Source organism: Nasonia vitripennis, chromosome 1, assembly GCF_009193385.2.
Source record: "Nasonia vitripennis strain AsymCx chromosome 1, Nvit_psr_1.1, whole genome shotgun sequence".
NCBI lineage: Eukaryota > Metazoa > Arthropoda > Insecta > Hymenoptera > Pteromalidae > Nasonia > Nasonia vitripennis.
Genome location: NC_045757.1, coordinates 35,275,853 through 35,303,062, shown reverse-complemented (window position 1 = coordinate 35,303,062; position 27,210 = coordinate 35,275,853). Strand labels below are relative to the sequence as shown.

General features: G+C 48.7%; 1 protein-coding gene across 6 annotated transcripts in view; it reads right to left on the bottom strand.

Annotated features, from left to right (window-relative positions):
- The window catches only part of LOC100123626 (uncharacterized protein CG43867), a 110,139-nt gene that overhangs the window by 68,675 nt on the left and 14,254 nt on the right, over nucleotides 1-27,210 (bottom strand). For all 6 annotated transcript variants that reach the window (XR_004226365.2, XM_031921085.2, XM_031921087.2 and 3 more), the window contains exon 2: nucleotides 21,462-22,605. Coding sequence is in view for 5 of the 6 variants with exons in the window: in XM_031921085.2 (XP_031776945.1) it covers nucleotides 21,462-22,406 (945 nt within the window). In the remaining variant the exon portion in view is untranslated. The remainder of the gene's footprint in view (nucleotides 1-21,461; nucleotides 22,606-27,210) is intronic.

Below are 27,210 nucleotides of genomic sequence, written 5' to 3'. Positions count from 1 at the left end.
CCGTATGTGTCTTGACTTTTTCTTTTGTTTTCTAATCTCGGCGGTGATGAATTTATCGGCCGCCGGCCGAGTTTGTTCTTTCGCCGCGAGAGAGTTTATTAGATTGTCAGAGAGCGTGAATTGTGGCGGGCGAGCTTTTTCAAGCTCTCGAGTGACTGAAATACGCGATGCATTAAACATCGGCCGAGGATATGTTTTATTCAGGATCCGTGTATTGATTGCGTTTATCCTAGCGCGAAATTCATTTCCCAAGATTTTCGCGAAAAGGCGAACTCGAGATAAACAATAACTCTCGTTGGAATTGCGAAACTTTCGCGAACTTCTCGAGGTGAGGATCCTCCGGGAGAGAAAACTTTGTCCCCCTAAATACGTATACATTAGTCAGTGGTTCGTTATGCATTAATAAATACCTTCGGTGTAGGTATCTTTCTCTCTCTCTCGTCGTCGCGAAAGCTCTCCCGACTGTCTATCTCTTGCGAAATTCGAAATTATAAGGCTTAATCCGAGATGAAAATCAAGCCGGCAGTCCTCCGTGTGTCAAGTGGAATTTCGCTCTAAGCAATTTAATCAACGTAGAAATGAATATTTCCTCCGCCGACGAAAGGGAGAGAGCAGCAGCCGCGGGATACTGTAACTGGAATCGCATTATGGCAAAGGTAGACGAGAGAGAGAGAGAGAGAGAGAGAGAGAGAGCCGCAGTGCCAGAGCCCCGATTTCGATGATCGATAATAATAATTCCACTGCTCCGCCGCTGCGCCGTACGAAGATGCTATTGATATTCAAGCTGTAATGGAATTTCGGAGCCTAACTACGCCGAATTACTCCGTCTCCGTATATAGAAGCGTAATTATCGTGCGTAACGTCTCGAAGCTCTCGTAATATTTACAGCTCTGACCAACCTCCTCTTGGCGAAGCTAATGGAAATACTGAATCAACCTCCACGTACGCGAAGCAGTCGGCTCATCCGAAGATCGAGGACTTCGCGCACCTAATAAATCGCGATTCTTTTTCGTCCGTCCAGTTCCACGCACTTCCTAGAGAGTTCAGAACCGAGGCACAATTAACACTGCAGAGTCGTAAACAGAGCCTGCGAACACGCAACTGCTGGTTCGTTCTCTTTTTTCCAAAGCGCGCTCCATATAAAACTCGCCTCGTCCCTCCCTCTCTTTAATTCGTCGCAATTAAAGCGCTGGTTTACGAGCGTACGTCGCGTCGCGGCGATTTCGGGACGTACGAACAGAGAGCAGTTTTACGGAGCTTTCATGATGTACACACAACGCCGCCGGAATCCCGCGCGCGGCTTTCAATGAGCGACGTGATTCCCGCTCGTAAAGGGGCCCACTCTTGAGTCGCTCCACTTTTACCGCGGCTTTAATTAGAAACGATATTTATTCGCGCGGCGTTTTGATAGTTGTCCCGATTGTGTAACCGCGCGGTCTGCGCTGCAATTTGTATGCTAATTAGACGCGCGAGTTGTTGTCGTCGGACTGTGTGTTTTTACGCGGGCGAAGAATAACATCGATGCTTGGCTGATGATCCAGGGGACGAATTTTTCCGGAAAAGCCGCTGACTCGAGCGAGAGAGGAATAAAAAGATATAAGGTGCGCTGCAGCTGAAGAGTTTCGAGTTTTAGTCGTCTTCCGCCACGTCGTCGTCTGCTCGTCGTATTTCCGCTAAGTCCTACGGCGACTTTTTTTTCTCTCTCTCTCTCTCTCTCTCTCTCTCTCTCTATACATCGCAAACGGTGTGTATACCTAGACTACTCTGAAAGAGATGAAGAATAGGTGGGAGGGATTTCCTGGGATCCTACACACAGGACAGGAGTTCTTTTGTGAAGACGAGGGAGAGCTGCTGCTGCTGCTGCCATCGTTAAAATTAAATATCGATTTCACTTTCGGCGGAGCCGTGCCACCGCTGCAGTCAAATTAGAGGAGAAAGCGAAAGCTGAAAAGAATTCTTTTCTCGGGGTATAATGGCCCGAGAGAGAGAGAGAGAGAGAGAGAGAGAGAGAGAGAGAGAGAGAGAGAGCTTTTCCTCGAGTACGACTCTAAATGGGAAGAAGAAGCTAAGCTGGTTCGCTGATGCCGTCGACGCTGTATTGTTCGAAAGTTTGCCGGTTTCCTTTTTTCTTCTCTCTCTCTCTCTCTCTCTCTCTCTCTCTCTCTCTCTCTCTCTCTCTCTCTCTCTCTCTCTCTGTGTCTACGTATAAGCGTGAGGACGACGACTTTTTAAGTTTGCTTTTCGAGATTTGACTTATTTAATTCCACGCGGCCCGGCGCAGTGCGAGAGCTTTTCATTCTCTTCGCCGGGATGAGAATAAAGTTTGTCGCGTAAATAAAAGATTTATGACGTGACCTGCTCTACCGTATATTATGTGTTATACTCGCGAACATGAAACGCGAATAAATGAATTACGGCCGAGACCGTCGCTGTTTATTTTCCACATTACGCTACGGATATCATCGCGATTTTACGCCTCTATTTATTCATCTCTCGGACAAGCATATATGCACGAGTCTCGGGCGTATATAAAAGCAAACAGCTTTTATTTACGAATAACGAAAGTCCCGCGCTACAAAACACGTTAATTAAAACTTTCCCTGGCAGAGCGCGCGGGGCTCAGCTCGACAGCGTCGTCTCTCGATGCCAGACACGTCCGATAGCTTATTGTGCATTGATTTCATAAACCGCGAAAATCCTTTGAAGGGCGCAAAACGCCCAGTAGCTCGGCTCAGCGCTATCCTCGGCTTTAATAAACCAAAGACCCGAACCCTCTTGGCGAAAGTTCCTCGTCTCGCAGTTTCTTTGGAAAAACGAAGAGGCTTTAGCCTTGCGAGAAGTTGCTCGGGCGGGAAGGGCTAAAGCCCTTGAGGCTAGATGCGGGCGAAATTAATAAACAATGACCGGGCACTTTATTAGAGAGAACCGAGGATGGAGGAGCTAGCTGCTACTGCTACGCGCGAGCTTTAGAGGGGGAAGGCTTTGTTATTTTCATTTTTTTTTGCACTTTTTGTGAATAATCATACGGCCTTTAAGAATCATTCGAATAGAGCCTGAGAACTTTTTGCATCTCTATAATACTCTAAACCATCGCAGAATCCTCCCTCGATAAAAATCTCTCACAAAAGCAAGCGGTAACCCCATCTCCCGACAGCGAAACGGCCGCGCGCATTACATCGCCATTCAAAATTTTCCATCCACTCGCCTCAATGGAAAATTTTTGCGCCCGAAAGTATCCGCTCTGCTCTCTCGCAATATCCGAATCTACCCCCCGCAGGGCTGGAATCGAAACTTTTTCCGCGAAGAGCGTCAAGGCCGCCTGGAAAATTATTGACGGCTCGCATCAGGCGCGGAGGCGCGTTAATAATTTAAAAGCGTTCGATCGGAAAAATTAGTTTCGTCGGGATCACCTTTTTTGTCGCGTCGAATTTTCGGTGTGTTATGCACGATGTGTATCGGAATAAATATTTTGTTTTTCAGGTGTATATTCTTTATAATTTTTATGAATCTTAATGCACTCGTTTGCGCTAAATTTCCACCGGAAATAATCAACGATATGGAAAAGCCCAAACGAGCATCGCCAGAAATTGCAAATAACCGAGATAAAACAAACCGCAGCAAGAGAGAAAACGTTATTTCCCTCGCAAAATCATACTAATTGAACGCAAAAGTACAACAAACGCGACCGACCGAAAGCGCACTGTGTCCACGCTTTCGGCAAAAACTCGTCGAGCAAACAAACGAACTAAACGAAATTACGCACGCTGAAATAAATTGAAATTCGAGAGCGCAGCGCGCAACGGTGTAAAAATTCCTATACCTTGGCATAAACGAAAAAAAGGGACACATAAGAGAGCCCGGCAGCAGTCGTAGCCCCGGAAGTGGCTATTCAGATAGGCGAGGGTCGTTCCGGCCCGATAGGCGATATCCGAACGAATCTCGTTTTCGAGGAATTGCAATGACTGTTCCGCGCGCGCAAGTGTAACGCGAGGCTCTCTTTCTTTTTCCCGCGAACTCGCCTGGGGTAATAAAATTCTCTCTATCGCGCAACGGAATTACGGGGATTTCATCGAAGGACGAAGCCGGTGCTACGGCGATCTCTTCCTCTGATTTTCCATCATCTGTGGTGGAGAGTAAAAAGATGTGATATCAAACGGTGGGCGGCGGTGCAGCGCTTGTGGAAATGAGATCGATTTTATCTCTGTTCTCCTGCGCGACTAGACTGCTTTGACTCTCGTGTCTTCGAACTGATTTGATTGATAAGGAATTACAATATTCTCAAAAAATTCCGAACAAAATCCACTGCTGCCCACTAGCCTCGTATCGATCCCTTGCCCTATAGCCGTCCATCCATCTGTCTCTCGGCAAAGGAAGATATCACCCCCGCAGTGAAAAACTTTTTTCCTCTCGTGAAACCCCATGACGCGCGGCATATACATTTTTTCCTCCTCCTCGACTCGACGCGCGTGTATAATAAAAAAATCCAGTTACCGGCGCTCTTCTGGGCTATCGACATACCTGTCGCCGGCAATCAGAGCTGCCGCCCGGACTTATATACGCGAGCAATATGTAACTGTCGAGTTTTTTTTTTTTTTTTTGCCACGCCAGCTTCTTCTGCGAATAAACGGATTATACGTAGAGACGCGTCGAGAGGAGGTAGCGAAGGTTTCTTTCTTTTCCCTTTTTTGCGGGATTCGCGGACGAGAGCTGACGGCGGCTTTAATTTACACTGTCGAATTGGAGGATTTTTCCTGATGCAGCGGGGCGTGTTTTTTGAAAATTTATTCGATTTGGCACTGCGCGCGAGTGGAGGTACACGTGTGGAAGTTTTTGTTGTGCAAAATTGAGTTCCGAAAAATTGAATCAGCCAATTTTTAAAAATTCTCACGAGTATAAAGCGAACGCAACCTTTCAGGCTATCATCAGCTCATTCCGCTCGCATTTTCCGTGGACGCAGCTTTCATAGAATTCCAGACAGCTCCGATGTACAGGCTATAGAGCTCATAAAATCGCGCGACGAAGCCTCTCTCATCCTGCAGCACTACTGTCCTCGAAAATTCACGCTGCGCGGAGCCGTAAAAAGCTCTGGCTCGTATACACACGACGACGGCGCGGAAGAATCGCGCGAGAGGCCGTAAGTGATGCGGCATCGCGAATATATGTAAACACAGGGAAAATCAATTCCCGCCCGAGGACTTTTAATCAGGATAGCTACACACCGCGCGTCGCTCTTTCATTTCCTGGCTTTATCCGAAAAAAAAAAATACGAAATGAAAATATACACGCGCGGTGTGGGTGGTTGTCCTCTTCGGCTACGTGATTACCCTTTGAGTGGAGAAGTCGGAGAGACAGAGAGGAGGGGAAATGATAGAGGTGATTTATCGGGACGTTTTAAAAGAGTATTTGAGGGAGAAACGAGACAATTTCGCATCGGCCTGATGCAGAAATAATTTGTTTGCCGCTGCTGCTGCTGCGGATGTGCTTTATGAGTATTGAAAACGCGTTTGCTCTGGAAAATGTACGGTTAATACGTGTATCGTTAAAATTTAACCGAATTAATTACCAGCCGTGTCCGCTTAAAAAATAAAAATAAAATGAAAATTCACCGCGAGCGAACGTATATCGATGACGGGAAATCAAATTCCCGTTTGCGAAAACAAAAACAGAGAGTCGAGGGGCGGGATATGTCCCTAATCTACGCAGTCGCTCGATTAGAGCGAATCAGCGCGACATAAAGGAAGAGACGTGACCGACCGGACAAATGCGCGGGAAAATCCGAGCCATTACCATCCGATATAATTTATACGCCGGAGTTGGACATCGAAGAGGAGGAGCTCGGCAATTGGATGCTCTCGCGGAATTTTCTTTTATTTCGCATCGGCTAGGGGATAGTTAGGTCCGGTGAATATTGAATTCTGGGGTACGAACGTCAGATAAATTGTTTCGCGATGTCGATTATAAGCTGGAAACACCACCTTCATCCAATCAAAAATAAATTATTTCATAATTTGTTGCAAATTTGATGCTAGTTTTATACGACCCAATATGATTAAAGTATGATTATTGACTCGCTGATGAAAAATTTCGTACGTACGACCGCACGAGACAAACAGAATATCGTCTCAAACCTTTGTTTCTAAACCCCAGACTAAACACATAAACCCCGGAAATGGTGTATTCTCCCTCCCTCTCTCTCCGTCCGAGCTAATAAAACGCTGGCAGAGCCCGTCTGCTGTCCTTAAATCAGCCTCGACGCACTCGAAAAAAAAGAGCGTTCTCCAGTAGAGCGAAAACCTGTTGCGAGAATCCGAAAGTTGCGGCTCCGCGTACATCGTAAAGCAACTATACACACTGCGCGAGCGCGACGATTCATGAGAGGGTAGAGAGACGCACTAGGGGTGACACGCGTGGTTTGGCCCGTTAAGCCCGAGTATTATCGTACGTCAGGCCAAACGAGTCTCGACGTGCGGAAGAGGAAGAGACCGCTGCTGCTGCTGTAGTTCGAGGGGTGTCACGCGTCTCTGGGCTGCTACTGTTTTTCCGGCGAGAATTTCACTGATCCGAGCAAGAGACTGTAGTAGTAGTGTATCCGCGACTAATGGGCTACACGCGCCGGAAGATCCTTACGCGAGTATTGTTTGTCGAGGGGTGCAGCGTACTGCTGGTTTTCTTCTTTCTTTATGGCGACGCTTGTGGTAAGCGGTTGGGGATGACGCGAGGATGAGGTATTGGGGATTGAACGATTTCGCAAGTGTAGATTTTCGACTATTTTACTTATTATTGCTCTCATTTTTCTCGAATTTTTGCTAGGTAAGAATCATTATGATGGCACGTAAGTCGAGATCACAATAATAAGATCGTTACATGAATCGTAATTCAAGAAAGGTACGTCAGAATACATACAATTCAACCCTAACATCCCACGTGAATTATCATCGCCAAAACAAGAATCAATGTATCATCACCTCGCCTATAGACACCGCGCTATTATTTCGGCTCTTCGACAAACAATGCACACCCCCGCACGGACAACAAGCGCTATAGAGAAACAGAGCTTCCACCGTCCCGGCATCATCAACGACAGCAGTGGTAGCAGCAGCAGCAGCAGCTTCACACCTCTCTCCCCCTGAAACACAACAACGCAAACGTGCCAACGGAAACACAAGCAAGCTCACGCTCGGCTGCATAATTATTCCCTCGTTCGCGAATGAAATCCGGCCTCGGGCGACGCAGAGCGACATCAACACCGCGGCGCCTCTTCTTCTCACCTAAAAATCATCCCCCCATTTACGAGAGAGAGAGAGAGAGAGAGAGAGAGAGAGAGAGAGAGAGAGAAAGAGTGAGAGGGAAAAAGCTTCTGCGGGTCAAGCAGCAGCGGAGCTTTAATCCGCACTTTCCGTCCGTAAGCCGGGGCCAATCCATTGAGGGTTTTACTCGGACCCGCAGCAGCAGCAGCAGCCTTTTCGCGAAAGCTCTGCCATCCATTTTTCACGAAGCCACCCCAGCAAGACTGCGTCTGCTCCTGTCAGCAGAGGGAGAAAAAGACCGGGCTGCTCGTGACACGCTGGAAGGAAGAGAGAAGTGAAGCTCATTATCGATTGAGACATATTTCGCCGTACAAGGATCCCGAGAAGTTTTCGAACGCTTTTTTCGCGATCAGTTATACCTTCAATTAAGCTCGATGCCATACGACGTTTCATATTACCGATACAAAGGCGTGATCAGCCATCGAAATTTCATTAATTCCAGCGAACTTTAGCGCCATTAACGTCGAGCCTCGCATTTACACTCGAGAGACTCTCCACCTGCGAAATTAAAAACTGGCTCCTGGCACGGTTCCGAAAAGCGAAGCTTCGCAAAATTCCACATCGATTCTCAGCTCCGCTGCACACTCGCCCACATTCGCACGTGTGTGTGTGTGTGTGTGTGAATAAAGCTCGCGCGTGCAGCAGCAGCAGCAGCAGTAGCGCTGGCTCTAATTAAGGCTATAAAGCAGCGCTAACGAGTGTTTCTAAGCAATTAATTTGCCGTCGACTGCAAAACTGCATCGTCCCCCGAACTTGGGCCATTTGGCCTGCGTCCGAAATAGGGAGTCTGCTACCGGTGCTGCTGCTGCAATCGACGGCGCAAACTGTCCCCTCCGCGACTCGATGGGCTAAATCTTCGTTGAAAACTAGTCGCGTCGCGTCGCGACCGTCGTCTAATCTGCCTTAATCGTCGAACAATGAGCTTACTTTGCACTGTGCGGATGACTTCGCGATGACAGTGGCGTCTTCGAGTTCCACAGCCAAATGTGTCTGGAGCGAGATCGACTTCGTTAATGGAGACCCCGGATGACTTTGGACTCGAGATGTTCCCGCGCGCTGCTGATGAGTATGGGAAGACTAGTTGGGATTCGGTATAATTTAACCCAGACTAATCGAAGCCAATCGGAAGTCCATCATCAGCGCGGAATATAATAGTCCGGATCCAACAATGCAGCTAGTCATTCCCATTCATCAACACAACTCCGCCATTCAGTCGTCCGCTCCAAAGAACAATCGAAACAATTACTCGCTGCATGTATATTGACGGCAGAGAAGGATGCGCCCGTTTCAAAATAACTAAAGCTGTCGATCTCCCGGACAAAGAGGGATGAACCGGCCGTTCACCGAAAGCGCTCTCTCACTACTCTATATAGTATACACACAGAACGAGAAAGAACCTGGTGTGTACGTGTACACACAGTAGATATTGAGTGAACGAGAGGTATGTGTGCGCTGACCACACAGGCCGAGGCTTGATTAAGCATCCAGTGACCGCGGCCCGTGTATCAATATGTCACACACTCGAGCGTCAGCTGGCTTTTTCCCTCTTCTCTCGCGAGTCGGCGTATGCATCCGCGACGGATGGCAAATAGCTCGAGAGAAAGAAAACGAGAGCTGATCGAGCGGGACGTCTGCTGTATGCTGGTCTAAGCAAAAACTGAAGCTAGCTGACGAGAGGGATATTGCGCTCGTTGCTGAAAGAGATGTGTATACACCGAGGGATTAACGGATGGAACGGCTTGTTTGCGCTGCAAGCATTCTGCTCTCCAAAGAATTTAACGACAATCAGTATTTTAAAGAACGATCCGAAGCAATAGTTTGAAAATACTTCGTTAGTATCATTACCGACTGAAGCAAAAGGGCGGTAAAACAATCCCGCCGGCATTCAATAAGTGCGCGCGTTCAAACGCGCTACTCAGCCAAGCAAGTTTGCCACAAGCGCAGCCAATACTATCTATCCTCTCGAGAATCCCATTCTCTATCATGCCGCGCGCGACTCCCTTTAATTTAGCGGTACACTACGTCTCTCCAGCAGAAGCAGCCGTCCCTTTGCCTCGAGCCACTCGATATAATCCTCCTCGCTTGTCCCGAGATTGCGTCTCTAATCAGTCGTTCAGTCGAATATCGCCTCTGTGCGCGTCGAGACTCGACGAGGCCAATCATGCGACGGATCAATGCGCGCAAGCTCTCCTATGACTATCGACGCACCGAAAACCAATATACGACGTATACTTGCCTCTCTCGCGTGCCTGAGAGTTTGGAGAGGTGTGTTTTCTCTGAATTCAATTACGTTTAGTGGCTGGTGATTAAGTTCTCGTGATGAATTAAGAGACTCACCCGTTAATCTGCGTCAAGCTTAGTGATCAACCATTTCGGACTCACCTGTAACAGAAAAGCGTCGATTCGTTAATTAAGGCATAATAATGAAGCGAGGAGTACAAAGAGAACTCGTATCGATCAACGGCTCGTCCAAACCTCAGCCATAAGCCCAGTTCTCATACCCACTGCGCCGAGACGTGCGGCGAATCTCGCCCCGCGACGTCCATCAGCGGAAGTAGCCAAACCGAGTTCGCGCACGGCGGGTCTGTTTGCAGCAGTACATTCACCACAATACCGGCTCGATGATTGGCCCCGACACGTACGAGCTGCTGGCACGTCTCCCTTTTGAATATCTCTCCGACCCTTGACGCGCATTGATAATGACGTTTGACCTTAATAAAGGGGTGGAGATGGACAGCTGCTGCTGCAGCTCACGCTCGCGCGTATTAATGATCCATCGGTGCAGGGAGAGGTGTATATATATATGGTATGGTCTGCGGTCGTGTGCTGAATGGGTCTTGTTCGAGAGCTTTCGAGCTCGCGAGCTTTTAGGAGCCGTGCGCGGGGTTTAAAGTCGATTGGCAGGTATTCGCTCCATGCAGTCGAGCTCACGCCCGCTGAATGGCTTTGTATCGACGGTAATGTGGGCAGTTTGTAGCTGCCCTGGCGTCGATTGATCGACGTATGCGCATCAGCCATTACAAGATTACGCGATTAGTTGGCTGTCTGCGTTTCGAATTGTTCCGTCTGTTTCGTTCGATGATGACGATGAATATTTTACGTCCCATACGGTGATAAATTCTCAGCGCGAAATCAGCCGTCCGATCGCGAAATTGCGCATTTCCAACGAGCCCCCCGCGATAATTCGAGGCTCTTTCACTCCGGCCGATCCTTCAAAAGCAGCGGCGACGTCCTTCGCCCGAGGCCACGAGGAGTCTCCCTTAGCAGCAGCGTCAATGGGCGTCGAGTCGAAGAAAAGAAGGTGCGATAGAAAGCCGATCGGAAAGTTTCGCGCCATTCTTGGCTATTTGGCGCCTCGGTATGTATACATATATCTAAAGAGGATGAAAGAGCCAGGCGCGCGATTTATTCAGCTCGCGGCCAGAGAGTCGGGGCCGCTCTTTGACTTTGAGCGAGAAGGATTCTCTTCGCTTTCGGGGCTAGGTTTTTTATTCTCTCTCGTTTTGTGCGCGCGAGCTTTCGCGGTGTAATTGACTTGCGGAGCTGAGGGAGAGAAGGTTTTTTTCTGTGCGAGCGAGTTGAGAAAGTTCATTTGCTAATGCAGACGCTGTGTCGAGTTCTTTGGAAAAAACTGACGAGATTTGTGCTCTGACACGCGCCATCTATCTTCGCTGGTCAGAAATAAAAATATTTTAGGTTATACATTCCACACATAAGCACAAGTTTAACTTGGACGCTGAGCAGATTTTGATGATAAATACTTTAGTAGCAATGCCGAGCTTAAAATTTTTATTCGAAAATTTTCATCGGTTCGTTATATCCTCGTTTTACCCCGCGAATAACGCCATTACCGCGTTAGAGCAGAAAGCTTTATCATGCAAAACTGACTCCAATATCCTCAGGAAACCCCCAATATTCAAGAACCCAATAATAACGTTGGCAGCGGATGAAGTCTGACATTTTCTATCCGCGATACCGCGATTCCAAGAAACGAAACCAAAAGTACCGCAACAAAGAGCTCGTCTATATCGGAATTTTTATTTAAATAATTCCCGTCAGTCTATCAGAACTTAGTCTTCGCGCGGAGAAGTTTGAGTTTAAGACGCTGCTGCTGCTGCACTACTCCTCTGGCATACACCCGAGGCCGCTGAAGCTTCCGGCGGGAAATAAAGGGCAAAGAGGAGGTTATAAAGTATTTAAAGGTAGAAGCGGCTGCTCTTGGGCGCGCGAGCGCGTTGGAAGATTGATCGGCGCACTTAGCCGGCGTCTCGTTGATCATCGTCACTCGTGATATTTTATTAATTGCTCAGCTAGGCTGGGGATTAAACTTTCATCCGTCCGGACTTCGCTCCATTAATATCCTCGTCTCCGATTTTTATCCGCCTCCGCGAGGTAATCTCGCTGCTTAATTGCAGAACGCAAAATTGAGCCGAACTCGCCTTGTCATATCCGCGCAACTGAGGAAGTCGAATAGAGAAAGGAGGACAGCGAAGGGTGTCTCTAATTGGTCCCATCCAGGAGGCGCGTCTCAAAGGCAAGTTTCCGGGCTCCGTACGTCACTTGTGTGTACCGCCACGTATATAACAAGTTTCAGCGGCAGCCCTCTGTACTGTTCGCCGGCAATCCTACGGCCCACTAAGAACCCTTTCCGCTCTCTCGCCTACTTCGCGAGCTGGCTTTTCTCGTTTTTCCTCACTCGTCAAACCCCCTTGGCTGGCCTCTTTTCGCGGAGCCGCACGATTTTCTTCTTCTCTCGAGCCTCTTGCGGCGGGTTTCCTTCTCTCGACTGAGCGCGTCGCCTGATTATAAGGCGGTTATTTCTGTCCGATTGAGCTTCTTTGAGAATCGTCGCTGCGCCATTCTTTTTTTTCCGAGAAAATCGAATCCGACTCTGTACTCGAATATGCAAATTGGAAGCTACTGCGAGAGAACCGCAAGCACGCCTCCGAAATTAGATGCAACGCTCGTTCAGCAAAGTGGTCCTTCTCTCACTCCACTTTACAATGGCATAACGAAGTTACACGTTCTCGCACTCTCGATAGTTCGATAAGGCACTCGCACTCGAAATATCGATTGAGAGACTCGAGAGAGAGAGAGAGCATATTTTTCAATGAGACCTCCAGACTGGGTCAGAGACGACGATAGCGCGCGTTATCGTCGTGGCCATCCGTGAGGCTGCAGTTCTATGTAGGCGAGAGAGTTACGACTCTGCAACTCTCGAAGACTCAAAACCCGGACACAGCGTGTCCAATTAGTAGCTGTGCAGACGCTCGTATCTTAACTCTCTCTCTCTCTCTCTCCCTGTGTGTGTACGCGTACGTCTGTCTTCGTCTCCACTCTGCCGACTGTGCTATACTGCTGGAACTTTAATGAAATTCTAGTTTCGAGAATTCGCGTCTTGATTAAAACTTCAACGCCTCGTTGCCCCGCGCGCGATAGTTGCGCGTCTCTCTGCTATACCGCTATATCTACCGTTTGACGCCGTAAAGTCAACCGGACGAGACACATTGAATTTTCCTTCGTTTTCCGAATGACATCTGAATTTCAAATTACAGGGCCGCGCGATGTAACAATTTGCTCCTACAAGAGTAAAAGAGAGAAAAATGTAAATCCAACCCCCACAACAAATTTCCAGCCGAGAAATAGTCTCTCTCTAGCTCCTCGGGAAAATCCGGCGCATCCGGCTCGTATATATAAATTCGCGGCCAGTACACAATTTCGCCCCGGCGGCGGCCCCGTCATATCCCGTATAATTCCGCCCTCGGTATAAGCCCCGGCGTAGATTCAATGACGGCCGTCGAGGTAAAAATGATATAGATGGCCGCCGCGCGCGAGCGCTCGTAGAATTTTCACGCGCCCGCAAAGCCAGCAGCGTAGCAGCTCTCCTGCAGAGGATTACGGGATAGGGGGAAACGTCGATACCTGTATGGCCGATAACCGGCGGCGACGTCCTCCTCTCCGCGCGACCACTTCATCTGGCTGGTATCTACTCAGACAGCAGCTCTTATACGCGGAAATTTCGTTTGATGGACGAATACAATAAGCTTTTTTATACTCGGAGCGATTATTTCAATTTTTTACTTTTCCTTCGCGCGAGCGCAAATTTTACAAGGGCTCGTGAACAAAGCCACCTCCTTTTACACGCCACTTCCTTGTAATGCATTAACTTTTCGCCGCATCGGCTCGTTTCCTTTAATTTTTCCGCACTTCCTCTCTCTTGCGAGAGCTCGCGCACTAGCTTTTATTCGAATTACTCGCCCACGCTGTGGGGCCGTTCCTAGAGAGAGAGAGAGCGACACACTCGTTTTATTCCGTCGGCCCTTTGTCTCTCTCTCTCTCTCTCTCTCTCTCTCTCTCTCTCTCTCTCTCTCTCTCTCTCTGCCCCGTTTTTATGAAAACCCTAAAAAATTTTACGCCCGCAAGACGTTCAGCTGTTTTTTTACGGGTCTGAGAAGCGTCTCGCTTCAAATTTTCCGGTAATTCCTCGGCGAACGTCCCTGTAAAACGTGCCTCGTAAAATTACAACGCGTTCAAAATTTCACACCGTGTGTATTCCACACTTGTGCGTGTGTGTGTGTGTGGGCATATGAAGTCTCGGGAAGCCAAGTGGGTTAGTGTCCCACAAATCCATTTATTTTCTTCCCTCGCGGAGCTGACATCGCGGACAATTTATTTAAACAACGCATCTGCGCGCGAACTTTTTCTCGGCTTGGAGAGTTTATGGAAATTCAAGGCGCACGTCGGAGCAGAACGGAAGGAGGAGAGGACGTCGTCGAGTTTTCGTTAAAATTAAGACGCGGGCTGCTCGGAATTTCAGATATTATAAAGTCGTTCTCTTTTTTTCCGCCTCACAGATTACGCTGGAAGTTCGCTCGTCCCTTCGATATCTCAATCATCCCAGAGCAGTTGCAGCGTATTTCGCATTCGCGGCTAATCAAACGTTCGGCCCTTAAGGTCTTTGTGTACACAGTCGCGAGATGCGCGGGAAAGCGAGCCAAGTAGTAAAAGAGGGTCGAGCTCCGGTCTATTAGGTCGATGAGGAGACAGGCCACTCCAATCCATTAGGGCCGCCGTCGGTGGTCTCTCTCTCTCTCTCTTTCAAAGGGACGATCGTCTCTAAAAGAGGAGTGACACACTGGCCGTGTACAGTCCATCGCTTCTTGCCGGTGATTTATGCGCGCGTATGAAGACGTGGCGCCGCGCGAATGAGACGCAATTTGGGGACGATTCCGGCTCGTGAAAAATTAAGCGGGGGGTTATAGCGGCCGGTGTACAAATCAAGATAATGGCTGATATTTCACAGCTAATGCAGCGCACACGGCAAGCCGGTCGTACGGAATTCTATAGGCCCGCCGGGGATTTAGCCACGTGTGTGTGTTGTGGGTTCGCGCGCGGACGACTGGACCGGACCGTCATCTGTATCAATACGCGGAAGACGGACTGCCTCGGAGTTATATTCTTATGCGGTGTGGGAGTAATTTTAAGCTGCTCTTTCGGCGAGCTCTCCGGAATACCGATGAGGCTATACGATGTTCCGTGTGTATAGGTGGTATATAGGAGCGATAAATTTTCATTTACCGCAAATCAGCTGGAATAGCTGACCCAAAATCCACGCCTTCAAGGTCGAACTCTCGGAACGATAATTTTTCGCTTTTTAGCGAGCGCCTTCATTTGGTCGATTACGAGCGTCCGAATCAATCTTCGGCCCGAAATGCGTCGCAGCGCAGAGGAGCTTCGGGGGAGCAGGAAAGTGATATAGCTTTGTGTGTGTGTGTATATATATCGCGCCTGGATTTATGAACCCACGGTATATATGACGGGGGGAGGGGGAGAAAATCGCTTCTTATGAAGACGTGAGTAATAAAGGATTTTTATCGCGTGCTTATTGTGATAGCGCGCGATATAGGTCGGATTTGTCGGCGCAGCGATCGATGCGTCGTTAGGTTTCATAATTCAGGAAGCGCTTTAGCTTCCGATTTGCTCAGCTCCCTCGCTGGGGATTTTTCCGTGGTCAGATTTCCCGAGGTGTTAAATTTTTCATCTGCAAATCGAGAACGACTTCTTCTCAGCTCCCGTGGTATATTTGAGTCCTGATTGCAGTTCCGTTTCTAAAAAGGATTTTTTTTCCAGGACACACCATCTCGGGCCGTTGAATACATCGCTAATGCTCGATCGAAGAGAAGAGTTAATAGCGAGAGAAAGCTCCGCGAGATGACAAAAGCTCGGAGAGCGAGAAATGGGACGCCGCCGCGAGATGAATCTATATCGATCTTAGAAAAACGGGACGATTCTCCGCCTTGTATATTTGGAGCAGAAAGCTCAACGAGGACTTACGTTTGTTGTTATTATTTCTCGTTTTGACACGGAGAGTTGAAAAAATTAATGGTGGCCCTGGACGACCCAATTTTTAACGTCGAAAGCGGCGATATATTCGGAATCTTGATCCCTCTAATCAAAGCGATTAATCAGCCGGCTGTCAAAGCTCCTCGCACGCACTCGATCACGAGAAAAAAAAATTGGGTCATCGCAAGCTCCCGCGTGTACATCCACATATAGGTATACTAGGAGGGCAATTAAGGGGTCTCTGCAACGGGAGAATTTTTCGATTTAACGCTCGAGCGACGCGCGCCTGCGTCTATCAGACTCTCGTTAACTTGGACTCTCGTGTGTGTTGTTTTATTCTCTTCTCTGCTCTTTGTTCTTCTTTCGGGAGTCGAGGTGCCGCTGGAGATTCGAGAGAAGACGCGTGGGCAGAGGAAAAAAAGGTGCGGAACGGCGAAAGTTCGCCGAGGACGACCTTGTTCCGCGTATACGACTTCTTTTTTTCTTCCTCCTATCTATGGTCAAATGGAGTTTGCGGGGGTTTTTCGTAAACGAAAATCGATGAGAGAGCTTTTTTTCCTCGCATCGACGGGAAATAAAAATCCCAAACGATCACGACGTCATCGAAGATACAGTCGACGTTCCTCTCTCCCGCCCATGAATACAGAACTTGGTAGAATCGAGCTCGCGCACAAAAGATTCACGACAACTGAAAATTTACGACGACACACGCGTACGTAGAGAGGGAAAGAGGAAGAGACAGCTAAACTGCCTCGGCAAAAACGAAAAACCTTGAAATATCGATGCACCCCAGCAGCTCAAACAAACGAGCGCAGCAAAAAAAAAGAGAAAAGGAAGAAACAACGCGCGCGCGCGCGCGCAGCGCACAACACTTGGGAGCTTTTTCAAGGTACACGCGGAGAGCATAAAGCGAGAAAAAGCACGGGGAGACAAAAAAAAAGGGAGGAAAAATCCCCGAGACGTCGTACACACTCGAGAGTGAGAGAGAGAGAAAGCTTCCCTCCTCTCTCTGTGCAGTCTGTACGCGACGTCGACGACTATTTCACACGCTCGCCGAATCAATATTGATACGTTATGGCGCGCGCGCAGACGACGGGCTGCAGTAGCAGCAGCGACAATTTTTCGTGCCTCGCTGATATTGATGACCGGAACGCGCGGCTGCTGCTGCTACCGGCTTTTTTTAGGCAGGGGAGAATCGGAGAGTCCCTCTCTCGTTGTTGTACAGGGGTGTGAATTTCGGACGGATGAAATTTCAGGCGTATGTGGAATAATTGCGGATCTCGATGGCGTATCGATGATTTTTCGATGGGCTGGAAATGTTTGACATCGAGCAGGAGCTGAGCTTTAAAGCGTTAAAGTTCGACCAGACGATGATACCCGCGGCGGCTTGAGCTGGAAGAGAATTCCGGCTGGCAAGTTTTATGCATGAGACTGCTGCACGCCGAAGGATATAATAATTGGAAAAGTTGGCCCCGATATCCGAGTGTCATATACGATGCATATGAATTTACTCTCGCGAATGCTGACGGCCGGGCTTTTATCGCTTTATTTGAGATCGAAGATCTCTTTCCAACGACTTCTCCCAACTCTCGGTCTCCCCGAAAATATCGTGTGGGAATATAATACTCGACACCCTCGATCTCGTAACGAACTTGGTGAGACAGAGAGAAGGGCAGCGAATTCTCTCCTTTATGAAAAAAACAAAGAGTCTAACCCTCGCCGTATCGATAGGCCGTTATCACGGCGACGCAGTAAACACGGGAATATTCCCCGGGTCCTCTCGAAAGCTCTCTCTCTCTCTCTCTCTCTCTCTCTCTCTCTCTCTCTCTCTCTGTCTCTCTCCACGCCATTCGTTTCCCCGGGAGGATTACCGGAGCCGCTGCAGCGGAAAATATTTAACGGCCAGTTGCAGTATGCCACCACCGAGAGAGAAAGAGCGAGAGAAATTAGAAATTCTAACGAAGATTAAGGCGAGAAAGCTCCTGCGGACTGCAGAAGCTCGAGATCTATGCAAATCGAGAAGAAGCTGCTACTGCTGCTGCGAATACGGTTTGAGGGTTGGAAGCAAAAGTGTGTATGTGTATAAACGTCGCTTTGAATTTTTTCGGAATATAGTATCGTTCATAATTTAGCTCAGGAATCGACATGCCCGATTCCCCTCGAAATTCCATCACACGTATAGATCTTCATAAACCAAGATCGAATCGCCTCCACACAGAACTTCTCTCTCTCTCTCTCTCTCTCTCTCTCTCTCTCTCTCTCTCTCTCTCTCTCTCTCTCTCGCTCCGTATTTACGTATTCCCCCGTATAATCTACGGGGGACTGCATGCATGATACCACCCTTGCGCGCAGCACATACACCAGGCATCTATCTCTATCTTCAGCATGTACATACACACAGGCATGACACAGGCCCCCGAGGCGGAAATTCAGCAATTTCGAGCAGACATCCCCTTCCCCACCAGCAGCAGCGACACTGTCTCAGGGGCTAATGAAAACGGAAGTGCATTGAATAATCATTTCAATCTAGCGATAAATTTCCAAGTCGCATAGCTCTCTCCTGGTTTATTCAGCGAAAGAGCTATAGAGACTTAAGTTTCCGGGTGGATCTATGCATGCGCAGACGTATATTATAGAGCGAAGAACGAGCTGCGAATCGTGCGACGAAGCTTGCAAGGGCAGCGGTAAATATAGTGAGGAGGGAAATTGAATGAAACTAATTGGCCGGGAGTTTGTATTGTCTGAATTTATGGAATTTCGTGGGCTTTGCGAGCGAGGGATTCACTTTGAAATGCGCCGTGTGTATACGGGGTATTTTCTTTGGGGAGTTACTGGCCTCGTTATGATTTAACCTGGGACGTGTACCGCGGAGTCGTTACGGCTTTCACTGGAGGCTTTCGAATGAAATTTCCAAATCCATTCTCTCCGTTAGGCTTACTCCTCCTAATTGATTTAGTTTACCGAATCCATTGTTTTTGATGCAAAATAAAAATCCAGCATTCTACGTCTGACGTTAGCCAGAACCGTACGACTTACGAGCCGACCGTTTTTATTTCCCAGAACAAAAATGCGTCTTTTCGAGCCTACAGCGGAGGTAAACACCATTTTTTCTTCTCCCCCTCGAAACTACATTCAAGACATATCAAAAAAAACGTTATTACGCAAAACCATTGTGCGGTGTGCGGAGAGAGAGAGAGAGAGAGAGAGAGAGAGAGAGAGAGAGAGAGAGAGAGAGAGAGAGAGCTGAGCAACACATCCGGCTCTCATTTTTAACGTCGCAAAGAAAACCTGCCGCGCAAAAAAGCAGCAGCAGGCCAGCTCTAACGCAAACAACCCTCTCTCGGCTAACCCGACATAAAAAGGAAAATCCAGCCCCGGGAAACCGGACTCCCTTACATTCCCCTGCCATATAAGAGAGAAATTCACCGACGGCCGAAGCAGCAGCTCATTGTTTGCCTCAGCCCGTGTACATCCGCGAAAGACCTTTACGGTCAAAGAAAAGCGTAATTTCCATCGTTCTCTACTCTCTGCTTCATTTTTTCGACGCTGCGCCGCCGCCGCCGCCGCGATATTTCTGCATTAACCGATGCCCTCCAGCGTGTAGACTGTAATGCGCGCCGGTCATTACAGAGATGTAGCTTTATCTCGAGCTTTTAGCTTGTTCAATTGTCAGCGGAGAGCTTTTTCCGCTGCTGCAACGTCCTTCGCTCGCAATTCTGGCATCTGGAGAATGGAGCATTTGGAAGCGATCCACGAGCTGCAGAATAAATTTTGAAATATGCAAGGATGTACCGGGAATAACTTTCATGGATAATTAATCGCGCTCCGTGTATTCTTCCAGAAGTCGGCGATATTCGCGCGCAAAATAAAGTTGTACATCAAAAAGGAGCTTTTTGCCGAACGTTCCGCATATTTTCCGAAATTTCGCGCTCTAGATTCTCCGAAAATATTGACTCTCAACGTAAGCACAGCTCTCATGTTATTCCACGCGTGGCAGCTCATAAATTTTAATCGAATCTTCCCGTGCATTTCCTCCCGGACGAAGAAGCGTTTGCGCCGAAAATATACATATAAGAATGAAGAGAGCAGAAGACGCGAGAATAATTCGATAACTCGCGGCTCGCCTAATCTGAATCGCCTCAAATTAATTAATTACCCGGCGCGCAGACGACAAAGAATCAATTAGAGTCGAAAAACGTTGCAGCCGCGTGCGCCGTAATCCCGTATTCATAATAAAATTTCACTCTCGCTCGAGATTATTCGAGGAGGGAAGGAAAATCGAATGACAGGGGCCGCAGCAGCAGCAAACAAAAGCCTCGTCGCTTAGCCTGTGTCTCTCTCTCTCTCTCTCTCTCTCTCTCTCTCTCTCTCTCTCTCTTCTTCCCTCGTGTTCTTCTCATCGAGTTTCGCACGATTCGTTAGACGTAAGGGGATTTTCGGCGACGAGCTGCAAAAGATGTCGAGCAAATAACGAGTTAGCCCGTGTTGCCGGAGGTCGCACTTTCAGCGATAAGTGATTTGATTTCCCTGATAAAAGTCGTCGGTGTCGTCGTCGCTGCTGAGAGAGAGAGAGTCAAAGGGAAGCACAGCGGCTCCGCGAAACAAGCGACTCCCGAGAGATGGAGGGGGAGACGAAGTCATAAAGCGTACTTGATGCGTCGGGAAATTTCGACGTTTCCAGATGCTCTCTCCCTTTCTCCCTTTCTCTCTACGACGAAGAGTTAAGCGGATTTGCCGGCACAAAGTGCTGCCTAGCGATGTTTCCAATTAGGAGAGTAATTGCAGCGCACTGGAGTTTTATCCAAAATCCTCATCAAACAAAGAAGTTTAAGCAATTCAAGTTGCTATCTATACACACTATAGTCGCAAGCTGGAGCCGACGCACCAGCGTGCCTTATCTGGAGAAGCGGGGGGGTCCGCGTTAAATCGTCGCTCGTGACCGTACATACTAAACGCGGCTTTCTCTCTCACTCGGCCGCAGAGAGAAAACGTCGCGCATAACCAATTTGACGTATGCAGCGCGTCAAATGAAATTTCCTACGCCTGGGAGATGATTCACGCGGTGGAGATGCACTTAGACCTATATACGTATACGTGTGTCTGTAAAGGAATGAAGGGGGTCTACTAAAGATATGCAAATCGTCGCGGAAAATTTTCTGGGGTGAACCGAAAGCACTTTCAAGACGGGGGGATTTGTACGATCGGAGTAAGCGTTTGTTAATAAACCGGGTTATTTCATTTGCATAGGCTCGTGTGAGGGTGTGCACCATTGTGATCAGCGATGATTCAGGCAAGCTCAGAGATGTGGTCAGGGCTGTACCGACGCAATTTGTGGACTGATCGCCAAGGGTCGAGATCTAAGATATTCATTTAGAAGGATACATATAAAATTTACGAGGAGTATGAATAATGGAACTTACTACTCCCATGCTAATGTTGCTTTGATCAAGCTTGAAATTTAACTAAGGTAGGTAACGCAAGAAGTGTAAACTGGCGTAAAAGTAAAAGAAGGTATTAAATCATTTAAGGTACCAAAATCGGCAACGAAGTAAACCCCAGAAATGCGCGATTTTCGAGGTCGGATCCGAGGCGATGCTTCGTCCCTTAGCAGCAACTGCCCGACGTGATTTTGTGTATTTTTCTGTCCTCTTTAAGTCTTCGTAGGTTAGAATGACGAGAAAACGTGCCAACGCCCCGAGAACGCCCGGTAAGTGAACACCAGAAATTCGCAAGAATCTTGTAATACTTTAATTCTCGCCATTTCTCCATTAGTGTATTAGCTCCGATTAACCGAGATAAATTTTAACTAACCTTTTCTCGCAGCATGTCTCGCACCCTGCTGGCCTGGTTCCTGCTCCTGTGAAGCTCCAGCTGCAGTTCCAAGCACCTTTCCTGCCAGTTGAGTTCCTCTACCGTGTTGGAGTATCCATCGAAGCTTTTGGAAGAACCGAATCCTTTTGGTTCCTTAACCACCTCCTGCGTCCCAATCACAGGCGGCAAATTACTTGTCAAGCCCTTATCACCTAGCAGGAAGTGTCTGGCGCTTTGCGTCTCGGGCTGCTGCCTACCGGTCACCGAGAAGCTCTTCTCGAATGGACTTCTGCTCGCACCGGAAGTCCCTGGCTCGAACGGCGAGCGCCCTCTGTTCAAGACCTGCTGCATGTTCTGTATGTCGTGGGCCTTATTCTCGTAACAGGTGGGCCCAAAGTCTAGGCTGCTTAGCTGGCCAACGTACTGCCTGCCATCAACATACTCCACGTGACCGCTGGGATCCGACGTGAAGTTGAACGGACTGCACTTGGTTTTGGAGTTGTTTCCGGTACTGCTGCCGCTTCCGCTTCCACTTCCGCTGCTGTCTTTCAGCTCGACGTAGCCCGCGCTCTTGGCCGTCTCGGCGAAGCTCTTGTCCTTCTGGAAGATAAGGTTGGACACATTTACGTAGGGCGAGTCCCTGTAGTGTACCGGACTGTTGGTACTACTGGCGCTGTTGTTGTTCCTGGGCCTCGGTGGTGGGGTGGGACCCTGGCGCCCTTTGCGCGGCATCAGCCTGGGACTGTCGGGCCCCGGCAGGCCCCTCGACGTTTCGGGGCCCAGCGACGATGGTCCAGAAGTGCTGCAGCAGGCATCGTGGTGTCTCGAGCCCAGACGGGGACTGCAAGGCGCCGAGGAGCTCGAGCCCAGTTCCGAGGTCAGCCTGGCGATCGGGTCGAGGATCTGCGAAAGCCTTCGGGCTGGCGTTCCGCGAATCTCCTCCATCTTCCTTCCCTCGCTGCTGTATTATCCTCGGCGCATTTTCACCTCAACGCCGCTATTCCTCTCTCGGTTGCGCGGATACTTTTCTTTCCGGTTCACGTGTTCGTACTGCCGTAGCTACTGGCGACTGCTACTGCCGCGATCGAGCCGCACTGCTGCTGCGACAAGCGAGATCGAGTCATGATTTCACTTTCTGCGCGACCTGCAACAGAGAAAAAAGTCGGGCGTTTATCATGTGCGTCTAGTCGCGTTTTGTACGCACATACTGGGGGCAGTCGTTGAAAAAATCCGCTAGGCTACATGCATCGATCCGCGCCAGTGTGGATTTCTCATTAGAGAGATCGGCATTCCATCCGATTACGCGGCTTTCGCAACGTGAGCGAGTGAGGCAGTTGTTCCGTGCGTATGTGCGCGGTGCGAGTTTCGCAATCAACGCCGCATACACGCGGACACACCGTTCACTTTCTCGACGGGAGACTGCGGAAAAGCGCAGCCCGGAGAATAGAAGTACGCCTGCGATAGACAGTCGAGTGTGTCGAGTTTGACCTTGAGCAATGCGCGCAGCTCGTGCATTGTATATGCGACGGGGGAAATTCGAGCTGGGCTATTGAGATGATGGAGCGGTTATGTAAATCTGTCGTTCTTTATTGCGTGCAGCTTTTCGGTGATGTATTGCGATCGCATTTTTTTAATTGCCGTTTCGCGGGCTGTCGATCATCTGCGGGATCGAGTTTTATTCGAGAGCGATTCGTTCGCATTTTACAAACGAGCTCGACTGCGAAATTTTCTGCCATTTAAAAAGTGGAAAACTTCAAAGCAGCGACTTTTCGACAAATTTTCTTGAAAAGCCCTTAGAAAAAATTAATTGCTCCGAGCAAAGAGTCGCGCGGCTGCAGAATTATTCATTCAAAGACGACGGGGTCAAAGATACACTCGCCCGAGGGTCGGCTGTGTACACGAAAAAGCTCGGTGCAGGGCTAGTACTCCCGATAAAAGCTCCTGGACAGCAGAAGGCGCCTACCGCCTTTCTCCGCGGCAGAAGGAACGACTTTCGGCGGACCAGCTCGGTTGGAGTGTTTGCGCTACTAAATTGAAAGCTGTAACTCTTTGCGCAGCCGTTTTTCTCTCTCTTGCGGAAGGAGGAAGCAAACGAGACAATGCTTCTCGCGAGCGAGAGAGAGAGAGAGAGAGAGAGTGAGAGAAAAAGAAAGCTCGAGGGTAGTTGAGGAGAGCCGCGCGAAAGTTTATCTTAAGCGTTAGGCCGCGCGCAATTACTCGAGGGGAGTGTTTAGCCTCATATTTCGCGAGGGCTGAAGGGAGAGAGCGGTACCTCTCTGCACAGTCAATAACGAAAATTGTCGCCACCGTCGTGGCTGCTGATCTGTCGGGTTCAATATTTCTCGAGGGTGTAGTTTAATTAACTCGTGATGAAATTTTTTTCGCGGCACAGGGTGCCCGCGCACTTTCTTTGATTCTGAAATTCCATTTTTAGAGAGTGAGCCGGAATACACACACACCTGCGCGTTTTAATTAAAACTCTCTCTCGGGAGAGAGAGAGAGAGAGGGAGAGAGAGAGAGAGAGAGAGAGAGTACCAGCTATTACAAATGGGAGAGAGATTGTCCTTTGAGCGGAGCCCTGCAGAGGAAATTAATTGAAGTTTAACAGACTTCCCTGGCAAACGAGGCAATAAAACGGCAGAGACCGTTTGAAACGTATGTTTCTACGACTTGCGGATAAACATCGGAAATTCTCTCTTGTCCAACACGCCGCGAATCAATGATTCAACATGACCAGAGAGCAGCACTAGCACAGCGCGCTCAAAAGAAAGATGACCACATAGAGGCATCCGATATATACGTTTCGAAAAGGGAGACTCGAGCGAGTCCACGGGGTTGTTTTCAGGGAAAACAGCAATTACGCGAAACGACGCCGAGCTCTCGCCGGAAATGAATCTTCCTCTCCAGGAATAACATGCCCCCGGCGCGGACGACACGCGTATATTGCAGCCTTTTTTGCGGCAGCCGCTTTTCATCTTCGCGGACTATATCCGTCACGTGGTATTACAGACAAATTGAGAAGAAAAAAAGGGCTGCGCCAGTGTTTATTGGGGGATGGATTGTTTTCCTTTGTTTTCTTGCGCGTCTAGCTTTGGGGCTTTTAATCTCGAGGCGAGTCTCGAAATGTCAAGAGTGTGTAAAACCTCGAGTCGACGTTTCAGGTATCGCCAAACACTGGCAAATAATAAATTCAGCCCTTAAACATTCATCCCACACGAATATTCCATCTACGCTCTCCATTCGAGCGACCTATCACAATCATCTCATTTCCATCGATTCTTTTATTCAAAAGCTCCGCTTTTCAGAGATTTGCATTTCACGCGTCCGATGGCCCGACACCGATAATCCACCCCGATAACTCGACCGCTACAAATAAGCCAGTACGAGCGAAAAAATAAACCAAATCAGCCGCGATAACAAAGCGAATCGTCGTCGCATCATCGGCAACAGCTGACGAGGTATACACAGAGCCAGTCTCGATATTAGCCTCACTTTCACGCGCGCGCTAGGATTTGAATTTATATTGAATTACACGTGCGCGCGTGGGAGACGTCCTCTCTTTTATACAGTCGCAGGCGCGCATTTGAAAGGCAATGAGCGCCGCCACGCCGCGGAAACTGAAACTATTTTCATCAACTCGGCGGCTAAAAATACATCGATGCTGGCGGCGGCTTCGTGCGCTCTTATGCAATCTCGAGCTTCTGCCGCCGCCGCCTGCGTCCCGAGAGTTTGCCAATAGTACGATCGTCTCTTGGATTTTTTCTTTTTCAATTTAGAAATATTGAGTGAGGATTCTGTGATAATTTTATAGAGTTTGCATAATTCTATAAGATTCACGAAATGAACGAACGTACAGCTTTGCATAATACCCCAGAAATAATCCTATCGATTAATTCAATCAGCACAAGGACATCCGAATCCAGCAGCGCCATACGTCCACTTGATTTATACCGACCCACCATCTCGTCCAAGATCGTTTTTGCTTCTCCTACCCCTCGCGCGATCCGAGCTTGCACGACTCGGGCGTTACACACTACCAGGTACACACGCCGAAACTTTCCGGCGCCAAAAAGCAGAGCGCAGAGCGTCTCTATAGGCGCACTTCGCCCCGCTGTGCAAACTAAAACTTCAAACCCCATTGTGCGGCACAAAAGCTCGCCTCGGCGAAGCTTCATTTACATCGAGTCTGTGTTTACTCGAACTCTCGCGCCTCATTGTCCTCGGCAAGCAATCGCGAGAGAGTGTCCATAATTTTTTCAACGGCGCACCTGCGATTTAAAATCGCTTGAAAATTTCCTCGACTACCCTCTCTGCTGTGCAGCGAACTGCTATCTCGACCAAGAAAAGCGAGGGGGGCGAGCTGGGCAGCAGCAACTTTGCCAATCAGCAGGGACGGAATTTTTTCCAGCCCGCCCCTCTCCTCCGGTATAATCTCGATCTCACGTCCCTTCCTAATTTCCCTGATTCTCGCATTAATTTGCCCAAAGAGAGCAAGAGGACGTCCGGGAGTGAGAGAGATAAAAAGAGGAGATCGCCCGGCGTTAAAGTGGAAGCTTAATCGATCGTCCGACCTTAACTCTTGATTGTAATAAAATTACGTATTCATAGGAAGGTCGCGCGCGACCTTACAGTCCTATTAAAACGAATTCTATAGAGGCTGCTGGAAATTATGAAAAAATTAATACAAACGACGAAACCGCAGTGTACACGCAGGCATCATCCTCTCCTGCGTTGCACTCCAAGTGTCCGAAGTACTTTTCCGCGTGCACAGCAGGAAGTGTATAGCGAAATTCCCCCGCGTGCGGCTGTATGCAGAGGGGATGGAGTGTATATAGTCGGGGAAAAGAGAAGTGTGTGCATAAGGGAAAGAGAGCCGGGCTTATGTGTATGTTCGCTCTCTTTCTCCGCGCGCGCGCGAGGTATCCCTTGAAAAGCAGAGCGGAAAAAGTGACCGAAAGAAGTGTGATATATTGCGGTAGACACATCGCGCGAGCTGCGCTGAGAAAAAGTCTCGGGTCTAGTGGAAAAAGAGCGAGTGCTTCTGGAGCTCGTTTTTGGGGACGATGTCGCACCTTTTCTGACGCCAAGCGCGCGACTTTTGACGGATGTACCTTGCGCGATATTGCCATGTGAGGGAGATTTTTCGCGGAAAAATTCGTATCTCGAGAAGATGTTTCTGGGACACGAGTATACGGTGTATAATGTAGGTTACATTCGTAGAAAAAAAAGAAGCACACACTGCAGCGTTACGTTACTTCGCTCGAATTTATACTCGGGAGCGCTAAAAGTCTGCCAATTTTCAAAAGCGCTACTTTGCATTTTCCCAGCTCTCGAGCCGTTTATTTTTTGCATTTTCTCCTCTCGCTAGTTAACTCAAAAAATTCGAGTGGCCCGATAAAAGAGTATCCCCCGGAAAAAAGAAGCGAGTCGAGAGCGAGCTGCGTCCATGAATAAATTTCGAATTAACTCCGGCCGAACGAGCTGCTGCTACTGCTGCGCAGGGAAAAGCTCTCTCGCGAGAGGAGTATAGGAGAGATCCTTTCGTGTACGGGACACCCGTTATAAACCGCACGAACGGAAGAGATGTCGGCAGAGAGAGAGAGAGAGAGACGTTAGAGACAGAAGAGCTTTGCTACTCCGATAACTTAATAAAGCTTATGCATACCTTTGTGGAAGGTATCGAATATTCTCGGAAATTTTCACGTTCCAATAAAACCTGAACAATAAAGAAGTCTGTCTTCTCGGAAAA